The sequence below is a fragment of the Anarhichas minor genome, unplaced genomic scaffold, assembly GCF_050575085.1.
Source record: "Anarhichas minor isolate MPS153535 unplaced genomic scaffold, ASM5057508v1 ptg000007l, whole genome shotgun sequence".
NCBI lineage: Eukaryota > Metazoa > Chordata > Actinopteri > Perciformes > Anarhichadidae > Anarhichas > Anarhichas minor.
In genome coordinates, this window is record NW_027466453.1 from 7,058,782 (window position 1) to 7,073,508 (window position 14,727).

A 14,727-nucleotide genomic window follows, 5' to 3' on the forward strand; every position below is an offset into this window, starting at 1 on the left:
GCTATAGACGAGACTGGTTACTAGTTTCTTCGTGGAGAAAAAGGTACCATTGGAAAAGCTGGTGTCGGTGACAACAGACGGGGCTTCCACGATGACGGGCCGGCATGCAGGCTTCATTGCGCAATGCAAAGGTGACCCAGACTTCGCAAAATTTCTACATTACCACTGGATCATTCACCAGCAGGCACTATGTGCAAAAGTAACCGGCTTTAATCATGTGATGATACAAAAATATCAGAGATGTGATACCTCTGACTTTCAAATGTTGAAACAGATTAACAGAAATAAAAGTTGCATGTTTAAATATATATGTGTAGCTATACCATCATTGTTGTGGAAATCATTCTTAATAATTATTGTGAGGAATAATTAACTGACATGTGATCAAACAGTCTCTTCACATATATTATTATTATTAAGGTGATCTGTGCAACTTTGTTATTCAGGAAGTTTGTATCAAATAAGTAGCCCTTCGTACTACTCGGTACCCTTGAAGTAGCTCTCAGTTTAAAAAAGGTTGGTGACCCCTGGTTTAGTGTAAATCATGAGTTAGGGAAGTTGGACTTTCACTTCGACATTTCTCATTACTGATTACTGCATGCAGAGTTCCCAGCTCATTATAACTATCACATTGGGCGTCATTCACCAACCGTTAAATATTGTTTTACAATTATTTTACAAAGTATTTTGGTCTTTTAAAAATAAATAAAAAGCGTCATGGCCGGAGGGGGCCCACAGGTGAACATGCATGAAGAATATCATGAGATAGAACTGTCCTTTGTCAATAAATGTAAAGCTTTATAGAGTCTGCTACATTTTGTTGCAAGTGTTCAGTGTTGATAGTGGTTTGTGTTGAGTCAATTTAGTGTTTCAGTTTTCAGAAATCATGAGTCAGACCTGTCCTACTTTTACTTTACCTTTTGTCATCAATGGTTTAAAAGAAGGGCAGATGCTGAACTCTTCAGCTCAATACATCACGCCTAACATGTGAAGAGAAGGTATTTATGAGGGAGAGACCTACTAATCATATTGTGATCTCTGTGTCAGTTAAAAGGATTTTCAACAAGTCAGCACACCTACACAGACCAAGTAGAGCAACTGCAACACAAAGGTGAGTTTATTCAACATTGTTGTAGTTGTGTCTCTAAATACATTTTTCTTTTTTAGATTCAAATTTCCGATTTGAAGTTGCCTACTTAAAAAAAATGAAGAACTTTTGATGCATCATATTTCCCAAATGCAAGATCAAAATTCAAGATTTGTCAGGGCCACTTCTAAACTGCCAAATACAGATTCTTCTCATGGTTTGTGGTGGGCTCTAGGTCAAAAAATTGCAAAATTATTTTCCGAAAAGATTGATTGATTTAAAAAAATTTAAAATAAATACATGGCCCTCCAACTTGAATGGTGATACACACACAATATAGTTTATTATAGTATTTGTCTAACTGACTTTGTCTTACAACTCTATAAAGCATGACGAACCGATAAGATGGAGGAAAACCATGACAATGCAACAGCTGGAAGAGGGTCTGAAGTCACATCTGTACCATCTGGGACAAATGAAAAGGGTAATTTAAAAGTTTATAAATTAACTTGAATCAATAATCTAACCTAATATTATGTTTTCTTATGCTGATCATATGTATTCTACTATTCCAACATGACCCTGTAGTGGAGGAGTTTGAGGAGAGTGCAGCTGAAACCAAAGTAAAAGTAAGTCTCTTCACCTTTATTAGTTATCATTACAACTGTATTTGTTCTTAAACAGTAATCCCATTTTTAGCTGCGATCCACAAAAATCTCCTCACCTCTTGGTGGCCACAGTTTTTGCCCGAGGAGGCTATAATTTGCTATGGAAGTGTGTGTGTGTGTGTGTGTGTGTGTGTGTGTGTGTGTGTGTGTGTGTGTGTGTGTGTGTGTGAAAAGGTGTGTGTTTGTGTTCCTGCCTATTGGCATTTGGGGTGTGGCAATGAGAGTGCCAGATAAGAGCTGTTTGTCGTAGACTCTTGTGGGAGGCAGCATTGGTCTCAGCAAAGAGTTCCTCTCTCATTAGTGTGGGTTAGCCCTCCCCCTATACGTTAGCCATGCCCTCTTTCAGAACTGCACAACTGCTTTTATCAGAACAAACTTTGTTTTACTTTGCTTTTAATTTACGTTTTATTGTTTTCATAACTGGTACAACACTGTAAGTTATTGATCTTCAAGTTTTACATTTTGATGCAGTTTTCTTGTCTTTGGGTTTAAAATACACTCCTTATATCAAGATCACAAGAAAAATTGTAATCTCAGTCAGAATCTGGAGAATTGTTTTATTGAATAACATATTTTCTCAGTTTGATCTGGTGAATGAACCTGGTGAAGCTCAACACTCCGAGAATAATGATGAAAGCAGAGGAGCAGAGACGATTGCATTTGCAAAGCCATCTTTGTCAAATAAGAAAGGTAATATTTTCATTATGAATTGATTGTATAGCAACATCTTATAGATTTTAAAACACTTAAAAAAATTATATTTCAACTAATCTCTGCTGTCTACAATGAAAAAATATGAATCTTCAACAGGAGAAAATGATGACTTTGAAAAGGTCATGAAAACACACAAGTCTAACATCTCAGTGTTTCAATAATAAATAATGTGAGATTCACTATATCACATCATTATATTTTTGCATTACATTTGAGCAAAATGTGAAACAGAGCTTTTAGTCATTCAAAATGTTCTCTTAATGAATCCTGCAGTATAGCATGGTGATGTCATTCTTTTTTTTTGTTTCAGTGAAACCTGAACTCACACTGGTGTTAATTGGTGAAACAAATTCCATTGAGATTGGATCAAAAAACATCTTAATTGACCATGACGAGCAAAGAAATGTGGAACTCTTTTCAACCAAACTGTATGATTTGTGTGGTCGGCACATCTCTGTCATTAACATGCTTGGTCTACCAAACATTGATAAATTCCCATTAAATGAACAAATTCATGCCTTTGTCATGCTGTTACCAAATGGCCTGCATAACAGCCATTACAGTTCAGGACTGCAGTGGTTAGAAACAACTTTTGGGAAAGCATTAATGGCTTATGTAATGACAGTTGTGACTCATGAGTCAGATGATAAATGTGAAAGTGCACTGACAGACCTGAAAGCCAACAGCAGTTTTGTTGAAAAAAGATACCACACATGTAAAAGAAGTATGATGGATGAAGTAGAGATAATAGCTCTGCTGGAAAAAATAGACGCCATGGTCTGTGAAAATGCTCCCCACTGCCACAGTGGACTGATGTGTGATGGAAATAAAGTGCAGAAAGAACAGCTGGAGCACAAAGAAGAAAGGCTGGAGTCCTCATTGTTTCAGCAAAGTCAAACAGGTGAGATTTTAATGTTGGCGTTTATGAATTACACCGACACTGCTTCATGAAGACAATGTGGACAGAACTAACAACTAACGGATTAAAATGACTTTGAAAACAATTTTACAATGTGAAGATCATTAGAAAAACACTTTAATCCTTTATGATCAGTCTAAAAGCATCACTGAATAATTTGAAGATACATGTATTTTACATTTAACTTCTGTATGAAAGCAACCTAACTGTTGTAGGAACAGATTAGAGATTTGCACACAGTGTTTTGAGTGTTTTGAGAATCAAGAGTTTCATGTGGTGTTTGTAACACTAGTGCCAGATATATATACATTTTTGTTATTATTATCCACTCTGTTATTGTGTCTCCTCCATCTCAGGTACAATTAACTCCAGAAATTTAACACAGAAACTGTAAATATAATGATCATGGTTAGCTAATCCAGTGTTATTTTTTTAAACCTATACAATTGTCTTTCTTACATTATCCTGCAGTAGAAGATATTGAGGAGAATGCAACTGCAATCAAGGTAAAGGTAAGATTTTTCAAATTTGTTAGTGATCATCATTATGGAACAGTATCTGTTCTTAAAACTACCTACATGTGAGTTAGATCACATTTTAAGTCTCACGCCTCAGTAAACAGTTCCAATCTTCAAGCTGAAGGTTGGAACTCGATTGGTGCATCACTGTATGATATTGATCTGGAGTGTTGTATGTGTTGTATGGCAGAGTTTCTACTGGCAACATCTTAATCTCAAATGCTCTACCAAGTTGAACTGGAGGTTAAATGAAATCCCCTGTTTTCTTAGTGTGATACAGTGACTGGACCTGGTGATGTTGAAAACTCAAAGAATGATGAAAACACAGGAGAGTCTGAAATCACATCTGTATCATCTGCAAACAATGACAAAGGTAACATTTGAATGAAAAATAACCAAAGTACTGTTTTGCTGTCCATTCCTGCAAAATATGGATAACTTTAAATTAGTGCTGGGCAAGTTAACGCGTTATTATCGCGTTAACGCATTAATTAATTAACGGCGACAATTATTTTATCGGCGTTAATGCATTTTTTTTAAATTTTTTTTATTTTGAAAGTCCGTTGCTCACTGGCAGCAGTGGAGGAAGTCTTCATCAGACTACGTTGATGCAGCGTGTAGGAGAAGTATAAACAAAAGCAAGACAAGCTAACAAAAGCCACAGAGAAGTGGATACAAACTGCAGCTGATTAGTATTGATTAGTATTCGTGTCACGTTTGGTGTGAACGCACCTTTAGGATCGCAACGAATGACGGCATGTATGAGCTTCAAGAATGAGATAAGAAAGTTAGCGGAAAGATTCATGGAAAGATTCATGTGAGACAACATCCGGTTTCTTCAGACAAACATCCGGTTTTCAGAATAAGATATTTCAGAATAAGATAACAACAAAGTATGAATTATATTCACATTAAGTATAAAACATGTTACCTGCATCTCGTGAGTTAAAGGGAAAATACACGTAAATTGTGCATAGTGTCTTTATTCTTTGATCGCTGGGTCACCATCATCACCCCTGAGTTACAGCATTATATTGATGAACAGTAGAGCTGCATTCACATGCTCTGACTGTCATGAAGACAGACATTTTTGCTGAAACGTGCTGAAACATTTTATTCATGTTGCACAGCAGTGAAACGTTTCACATACAGTCACACACTGAGTACAGATAGTGAAGAGATAGAACTGCTACTGTGTAAAGGGAATACTGCTGTTAAAAATAACCTTATTTGTTTAAAGTGTTTGCAAACCAAATGTTATTGCCCTTTTGTTCATATAGCAGTACTTTTAAAATAAAAGTGCGCAATACACTACTTTTGAATTCATTATTGAACTTTGCCATAACAATGCGATAAACAATTGTAATCGTTGCCCAGCACTATTTTAAATTTGAAATAACATAAAAAAGTATAAATTTAAAAAAAAATTTGCAGAGAAGATACATCTTGTGTAACAGGAAAATCTGTGAATACACACAGAACTTTTTGCAGATATATCTTGTTAATCTTAAATTGTACCAAAACCTATTTATTTTATGTTTAATCCTACAATCTGCTTGTTTTTACTTTACCATACAGTAGATGAGCTGGAGGAAAGTGCAGCTAAAACAGAGGTAAATGTGACATCTTTTGGTCCTCAGAAGTCATTGTTAAACAGAAGCATTTCTTTTTTTTAACGCTACCTCATTTTTTTCTTTAGATATTTTGTTAGTTTGAACTAAAACAGAGTTTGACTCAATCAACCATCTGGTTGGACATAAGGATCCGTTGACAACACTTGCTTAAGAGTTTACCTTTTTCTCACTAAACGACAAACATGATTTAATTTAGTCTGTGCTGATTGTTTTCCCTTTTATTTTAAGTTTTGTTGTACTCTGAATTGGTGTACCACTGAGTATTTGTGATCTTCATGTTCTTAATCCCAATGGTTTGAACCTGGTTAACTAAATATCATATAAAATCGTCTGTTTTATTAGAATGATCCAGTGAATGGTGCAAAACACTCAGACAAGTATGATGACAGCATAAGAGTGGGAGGAGAGTCTGAAATCAAATCTGTATCATCATCTGCAACCAATAAAGGTAACAATAATAATATTTTTCATCGTAACATAGATTTTTTACAGTAAAATAATAATGAATGGTGGTGTCAATAAAATAAGGAAATAACTTCCTCTGAAATGTGTTGGCTTTGACCCTTCAACAGGAGAGCCTGATGAAGATAAGGAGTTCAACAAAGTGGAGGACACAAGTCTAACATCTCAGACTGTTTCACCAGTTACCAAAGAGCGTGAGAAATAATTTATTTTCTTTAAATGTTGAATTGCATTCCTGCAAAATCTGGATAATTATAATTAAAATAAAACACATTATGTCTATTTGGTGTAGAGGACATCCATCATGTTGAACAATGAACCATCTTGGAATGGTTAAGTGACCCAAAACAATTTGTTTTATGCTTGATTCTGCTTCCTGTTACTTTACCCTGCAGAAGGCGAGCTGGAGGAGAGTGCAGCTAAAACACAGGTAAATGTGAGATTTTGTCATAATTGTCATAAAGCAGTATTTATTTATTATTGACACCTATATTTTCAAGTCAAGTTTGAGCTGAAGATTAGAGTTTGCATTTGTAGTTTAGACTTGAACAGAGTTCTACTCTACAAACCCCCTAGGTGGACACGTGGATGAGTTGAAATGAGATAAGTTTACTTTCTTCTCGCTGAACTATAACCATGCTTGCATTTAGTGCATATTGTTTAGCCTTACTTTTATTTTGGAGTTGTTGTCTGAATTGGTTTACTATTGTGTGTTATTGATCTTCATGTTCTTAATGTCAATGGATCTAACCTGGTTAACTGATCCATCATCTCTCCATTTTCTAACTGCTCATACATATGTCGCCTTCTTTGCGCCCTCAAATTCATTGTTGTCAATGTAGACATGCAGAAGGCACGCTCAAAATCGAGAGCGAAGCCTTGTGTTCTTTAGTGCCTATTCTTCAAGGCACGACAGCTGCAACTCAAGATGAAAATAGTTCAACTGTTGGAACTTTATGGCACACACAGCATGTAATGTGTCGAGGAACAACCAATTACAGCTGGGAGAGATATCTTTTCTCAGTCTACGGTAAATACATGAAGTTGAAGTGAAGTTAATAATTTTAGTGCAGGACTTATCGGCGCTTAATCATCATCGTCATTGCAGCACACAGGTTTTGGTTGCTTAGTAATGGCTGGATCGATAGTAGCCCCCCCCCCAGCATCTTGGATAAAAGGATGAAAGCGACACGGTTGGCATTTCATGCTCAGTTTTAGATGGTACAGGTATTTCAGATGTACCTCTCCCCAACAACGTTTTCCAACTGTTCCTGGGAAACCCCAAAGCGTTCCCAGTTCAGACGACATATATAATAGCTCCTGCGTGTTCTCTACCCCGGGGCCTCCTAACAGTTACCAGTGCCCGGAAAACCTCTGAAGGGAGGCGTCCAGGGGGCATCTGGATGAGATGCCTGAACCACCTCAGCTGGCCCGATTCGATGCAAAGAAACAGCAGCTATACTCCCCTCGGATGTCTGAGTTCCTCACCCTATCTCTATGGCTGACCCCAGCCACCCTACGAGGGAAGCTAATTTCAGCCGCTTGTAATCGGGATCTCATTGTTTTGGTCACTTCACCACAGAACACACGTTTCATTTTGTGCTGAGTATATGGACACACCTCTCACTTTGGTTATACAAGGACAGGATGGCTCAGCAATGACCCCGGTACCCCGCATTCCTGCAGTACCGCCCACAGGACTCCCCGCAGGACAAGGTCGTAAGCCTTCTCTAAGTCCAAAAAACCCGGAGGGCAAAGTCCCATGATCCCTCCAACGGACCTGCAAATGTCAAGAGCGGGTCCACTGTTCCACAGCCAGGATGGAATCTGCATTGCTCCTCCTGGATCTGAGGTTTGACAATCAGTCAGAGCCTTCTTTCCAGCCCCCTGCAATACACTTTCCCGGGAAGGCTGAGCAGTGTGATACCAAGATAATTCGAACACACTCTTCGGAATCCTTTTTTAAAAATGGAAACCACCAGCCTGGTCTGCCCCACCAAAGGCACCGCCATCGATCCCTATGCGACACCAGACAGCCCAACAATGTCCAGAGCCATCTGCATCTTAGGGCTTAACTCATTCACCCCTGGCGCCTTGCCGCAGAAAAGCTTTATGACTACTTAGGCAACCTGCCAGCGATATGGATGGGTCTTCTCCTTCACCATCAGCTGCCGTTCAGTTGACAGATCTGCTTCTCTTTTCAAAATAGAAGACATTAAGACATACCGGCGCAGATGTGATGATACGGCCACAAAGTGTGATTATAGATTTCTGGCCACGGGTCTACTGGTACCAAGTACACTAATGAACCACCCTATGCTCGAACAAGGTGCATGTTATGGCCTGAAGTCCCCCTGCAGAACTATAGAGTCCCCAGTCGGCGGCCTTTCCAGGACACCACCCAGAGACTCAAAGAAGGCAGGGTGCATAAGCACAAACTGAGACTTCCTCTCAGCGACTCGCAGTCGCATACATGGGACCCTCTCGTTCCCCAGGGAGAACTCCAACACATCATTTCACCCTCAGCAACTCCGGAAAAGGCTACTGTCCAGCCCCTGTTTATGAGTTTGGATCCAGAACCAGTGCTATGTAGGACAATGCACCCAACCGTAATGCCTATTCCTGCTAGTGTTGGGCCCACAGGGCAATTGCTTTATGTAGATATTCCGAGCCCCATGTGTCAAGGCCTGGTCACCAAATGCTCACTGGTCCCCTTCCAAGTCTTCCTCAAGAAGGGAGCACCGGTTTCCCTTTTGCGAGTGCGGTGCAACAACCCTTTTCTTACCAATAAATGTAGGGTCAGTGAATCACTCTTGGTCTTGCCACTCCCATGGGACCACTTTTGCCTGGGAGACCCTACCAGGAGCTATTGACAACATACTTACCATGGTCACTGGGGCCCACAAACCCTCCACAACATTGAGGTGACGATTCACTAGATAGGTGATTAACTGATATTAAATGAAATGATTTGTTTTCTTAGTGTGATCCAGTGAAACGACCCGCTGATGTTGAACAGAATGATGACAACACAACTGTGGGAGGAGAATCTGAAATCATGCCTGTACAATCTGCTGCCACTGAGAAAGGTAATATTTTAATGAATATTACCATTACAGGAAAAGGTCAATAACATAAAAAATTGCTTACAGTGAACATTATCAATACAGAGAAAACATATTAGTTTTAAAGTGCATTGCTTGTCTTATGCTTGATTATCTTATGATACAGTCCATTATTCTATGGCAGGTACCTTTAATATGGATATGAGTGGAAACATGGATAAGGTAAGAAACTCCAAATTTAATATTTCTATTTTTATTTACTTTATATCGCAATGTGATTATACTTTTCTACATACAATATGTGCTAATTGACTTATTTACAGAAGTCAGTGGAGTTTTCTGAGGAGATCAACAGGAAGAAACAATATCAAAGAGAAACTGAAGCACTGCTTGACAGACTTCAGCTTCAAGACAAACATCAACAGAAGTTGTCACAAGCAGATCTTCTCAAAGTAGGTCCACCTGTGAAACAGGACCATGACACATCTGAGAAAGATGTAGCTCATACTTTTATTCAGAGGTTGATGATGTTAGACTATAGAGCAAGATATATTCCTGTCAGACAAGACAGTCCTGAGGTGAGCCACTCAAACCCTGTTGAAGAGTTTGATACCAATGGCACAGGCGACAATGACCTTGATGCTCTTTACAGCACCAATGTAGACTTTCATCAATTAAATCTCAAGACTCACTTGCATCCAATGGATGTTCAAATGGCAGTATTTCACTGCTCAGACAGCTTTTTCAAGCAGAACATGATTACAAAGCTATCACAATGTCAGTACGCCTTACCTTTGCTTGTTCCTGACCCAGTAACAATGGATATTGGCTGTCCTCTCTGGACATTCAGACAAATAAGAAAAACATGGAAGATAACTGAAATGAAAGATAATTCAAACATTGTCACCATGAAGAGTATGCCCATCTGCAAAGCTGAGACACCCATGGTGTCATTTCTCCGCCTGGGTTCACCATCTCTGTCTAAATCTGAGCTGATGAACACTTTGATCAACGATCGTCACAAAACCTTCTTCCACAGAAACTGCCCAGGTAGTGCCAAGTCTCGCCATCTGATGGATGGTGTGGCGGAGATTGCCTGGTACTGCCCTGCTGGAAAACCCAATGATGCCTTCACTGACTGCATTGCCTTCTGTAATCTTCATGGTGATGCTCTGTCACTTGTAAAACAGCGTGACATACTGACTGACAAATCTTCAGTCAATGTTGTACTTGTACCAACTCTGGAACAAGGTGATAAAAACAGTGCAGTGATCTCAGCCCTTCACAAGTCTCCAAAGCCTCTCATTATTCTCATTGCTGATAGCGATGGTGGTGCTGTCCAGATGAAAAAGGGAAAATACAAAATGGGTTTAAACGACAAAAGCCAGTCAGATATTTCTGAAGAACTGAAAAAAATCATTGGAAAGATTTTGCCTGTACCACATGAAACCTTCCAGCTTGAATCCATGGCTGAAGTTTCTGGAGTCAAAGTGGATGAAGACGACAAAGTCTGCCAAAAAGGGAAATGTGCTGCAAAGGAAATTGTGGACTTGCTTCAGGGGATGGATGTTTCAAAGATCAAAGATACATATCTCCCTTGTCAAGGCCAACTGTGGCATGAATGGTGCAAAATCAACAAAGAACTGTATCACCTCAAAGGAAACATTGAGAATGAAAAATGTAAAAAGCAACAGAAACTGATGCAAATACGACAAGATCAATGCAAAGTTTCCTGTAGTGAACCAATGAAGTTGTTCATTGACAGCCTCTCATCTTTGTCGTCAGCAACAGAAAAAGATTATTTCTTGAAATGGACTCAGATCTTGATAGATGCCCTCTCCACAGACGACCTCGGTTCAATTCTCCAAATCTATGATAAAAAGTGGGCTGAGGTCTTGGACTTGAAGAACAAGCACGACAAATCTGATCTGCTAAAAAGAAAGCAAACTGAACTTGATGAAATATCAACACAACTACAGTCAGCCACTTTTGGCTTGGAGCACATCTTCAGAGAAATGGGACAGATATATGAAGCTCATGCATCTCTGCAGAAACAACCAGAGAGGGGACAGACTGACTGGTCTAAATACCCCGAGCTGGCTGCAGAGCTGATGATATCAGGACACCCAATGGAGCTGATGGACGGTGATGCAGGTCATGTACCTTTAACATGGATCTCTGGTCTTTTAGATGAAGTCATCAAGAGACTGGGTGACAGGAGAGTCTTTGTTTTGTCAGTGTTGGGCGTACAAAGCAGCGGAAAATCAACCATGCTGAATGCCATGTTTGGGTTACAGTTTGCAGTGAGCGCTGGCAGGTGCACGAAGGGTGCCTTCATGCAGCTGGTCGAAGTGTCAGAGGAGATCAAGGAAGACTTTGAGTTTGACTATGTACTAGTGGTGGACACTGAAGGACTGCGTGCTCTTGAGCTGGAAGGTAAAGCCACTCTTCACCACGACAATGAACTGGCAACATTTCTTGTTGGTCTGGGAAACATGACGCTGATCAACATCTTTGGAGAGAATCCAGCTGAGATGCAAGATGTTCTGCAGATTGTTGTTCAGGCTTTCATGAGGATGAAGAAAATTAAACTTTCTCCAAGTTGTGTGTTTGTTCATCAGAATGTTACCGATATTGGCGCTGCAGAAAAAAACATGGATGGAAAGAGACGGCTGCAAGAAAAACTGGACAAGATGACCCAACTAGCTGCCAAAGAAGAGGTTTGTGATGCCGAGTGCTTCAGTGACGTCATTGCATTTGATGTGCAGAAAGATGTGAAATACTTTGCCCAGCTTTGGGAGGGAAGTCCACCTATGGCTCCTCCAAATCCAGGTTATAGTGAGAGTGTCCAAGAGCTGAAGACCACCATCCTCTCTAAAGCTAAACAGTCTGCTGGGATTACTCTCTCGCAGTTCAAAAGCAAAATTCAGGACCTGTGGAATGCCCTGATGAACGAGCAATTTGTTTTCAGTTTCAAAAACACACTTGAAATTGCAGTGTACAGAAAACTTGAGGTCCAGTATGGGAACTGGACCTGGACCCTGAGGAGCAACATGTTGACCATTGAGAACGGGCTTTATACCAAAATTCAAAATGGAAAACTTCACAAGGTCGAGCTCAATCATCTTCATCAAGAATCGAACAAAACCTATGATGAAATCAAACAAGCAATGACAACATACTTTGATGATGACAGAGACAAAGACATATTGGCTCAATGGCGAGGCCGATTTGAAAGCAAAATCAAGGAGTTTCATTCTGAACAAGTGACAGAAGTTAAAAGAAAACTGGATGAAGTCATCCAGCAGAAAAAGGCTTGTAAAAAGCTTGATGATAAGAAGACAGAGTTTGAGAACAAGCTGCTACAAAAGAGCAAAGAACTCGCTCATCAGTTAAAGGACAAGGCAGAAGATGAAAAGGAACTTGAACAGCAGTTTAACTCTGTTTGGAGTGACTTGGTTAGAGAACTAACTGCAGACACAAAACCTATTGAGGACATCAACTATGAAGAAGACCAATCAACTGTCCTCTACGAGCTTGGTTTTGAATGGTCTCTCATACATGAATCCAAAATGACTGGCAAATACAAAAAAATAGCAGAGGTTGGTGATTACGCTCATTATGTATCTCTGATTAAGCACCACGACCTCTCAGACACAAACCAACAATCTCAAGATGAAAACAGAGAAAACACAAAAGGGCAAGGAAGTAATTCATTGTCAACTATGTGGGGGTCTTTTACGAGACTATTTACATCTAGGTCAACACAACAAATGAAACAACATACAAACATCAGAGATGTATGTAACAAGAGTGATTTATCACATGAAGAACAGCAAGAGATCAAATCCCTCATTGACGATGTTGAAAAACAGTCCCTTGATGCAATTAAGAGCAAACCTGTTGCTACAAGAGGCTACAGGCTAACTTACTTGCAAGAAGTGGCCAACAATGTAAAACAAACGGTGTCAGAGTTTGAATCAACGAGGAAATATGCTCTAAAGAAGGAGTTCATAGTTGATATCTTGCTGTATGCATTTCACAGTGCAGGGAGATGGCTTACAGAGTCCCACATGACATTCAAAGGGAACAATGATGCACACTCTTATGTAGAAAGCAAGAAAATGCATTATTACAACATTTTCAGAAGCTTCTGCAAAGGAAGCTCATCTGCTGTTGTGCTTGGACAACTGATCTGTGACAAGCTGAAGAGTTCCACTGTTGAGGCCGTCTGTAACAAGACTGCCATTGATCTCGCTAAAGAGATGAAGTGCAATTTCCCAGCATTCAATGGGAACAGGTCGAACTTGGAGAAACATTTGTTGAAGTCACTCGCAGAGAAAGAGGACTTTAATGGCTTTATCACCTACATCCATCACCCAAGGAAGCAAGCAGAGACATATATAAGAGAAGAAGTAGAGAAATACATCTTCACAGAACAGGGAAAAAAGAAAGCACTGAATATGCTCAAGAAAAATGTTGACGACATCAACACGCTTGTTAGTCAAGCTTTATATGAAGCAACAGAGAAAGTAAAAACCCACACAGGAGACCCAGACATGTGGATGAAGGAATTTTCCAGTTTGCTAAAAGATAAGCTAACATTCAATACCATCAGTTGTCAAAACTTCAGTGACTTGAACAGTTTTGACTTCCTTAAAGAAGAGATAGAGAAAGGTCTTGTATCCATCATAGAGGAGTTGAGCAGCCTCTCACTGGATAACATGAAGAAATTCAGGATGAAGCCTGATGAAATCCTCATCGATCAGCTGTGTAACTGCTGCTGGGTAAAGTGTCCATTCTGTGCAGCTGTTTGCACCAACACCATAAATGATCACAAAGAGGACCACAGCGTGTCTTTTCATCGATCTGCGGCAGTTATGGGATGGTACATAAGAAACACCGTGGATCTGTGTATTGAGTTCTGCACAACAAGTATTGCAAGTGATGGAAGTTTCTACCCTGCCCATGATTCAAAAGTGGTCATTCCCTATAAAAAGTACCGAACTGCTGGCCCAAATTTTGCCAACTGGGCAATTACCCCTGATGGGTCCAAGCTGGAATATTGGAAATGGTTTGTGAGACGATTTGAGAAGGAACTGGAAGACCACTATGGATTAAAATTCCAGAACTATGGTGAAATTCCCAGTGAGTGGAAAACACACTCTAAGGAACAAGCTATTAAAAGTTTGGATGAAATGTTCAAACTGTGATTTAGCCAATACAACCACAACCCTGCTGAAAACCATGATACTGGTTGTCACATGATTATTCATGAGTCAGATTCCTATAAAACAACATTCATTGACGTTTGATTATCTCTCCATTGACGGGGGAAGTTGTGTGAATAATAAAAGTGTCAATGAATCATTACAAACTACACGTGATTAGACTGGTTCACAGGAATCAGATTACTTTATGCAAACTAACACTTAAAACAAGAGTGCACAAGAACAATAGTAATGTGGAGAATTTAGTGAGTCATAAAAACATCAAAATATTAATATTAATTTCAAGTCAATGACTCATCTACAAAGTTGGTCTGTGAGGATTTCTGTAAATGAAAATTGTTTTCATTAAGTAAAAGTTGAGGAAAGAGTTGAGACATTTTAGCAATAACTAACGGAAGCCATATTTCTTTCTTCTGTTAACTTGTATAA

The 14,727-nt window shown here is 39.4% G+C and overlaps 1 protein-coding gene across 2 annotated transcripts; it reads left to right on the forward strand.

Moving 5' to 3' along the window:
• Window positions 1-1,563: 1,563 nt before the first annotated feature.
• On the forward strand, window positions 1,564-14,705 carry LOC142942258 (interferon-induced very large GTPase 1-like). Of its 2 annotated transcripts, XM_076084529.1 has the most exons (7): window positions 1,564-1,716; window positions 2,337-2,445; window positions 2,780-3,370; window positions 3,860-3,900; window positions 8,986-9,091; window positions 9,234-9,289; window positions 9,391-14,705. In XM_076084529.1, exons 1-7 carry the CDS (start codon window positions 1,633-1,635, stop codon window positions 14,278-14,280), a joined length of 5,877 nt encoding a protein of 1,958 aa, XP_075940644.1. In that variant the 5' UTR covers window positions 1,564-1,632; the 3' UTR covers window positions 14,281-14,705. The 2 variants fall into 2 exon arrangements, with proteins under 2 accessions (XP_075940644.1, XP_075940636.1); XM_076084521.1 differs by lacking the exons at window positions 1,564-1,716; window positions 2,337-2,445; window positions 2,780-3,370; window positions 3,860-3,900 and having other exon boundaries at window positions 9,026-9,091; window positions 9,252-9,289.
• The last annotated feature ends 22 nt before the right edge of the window (window positions 14,706-14,727 follow it).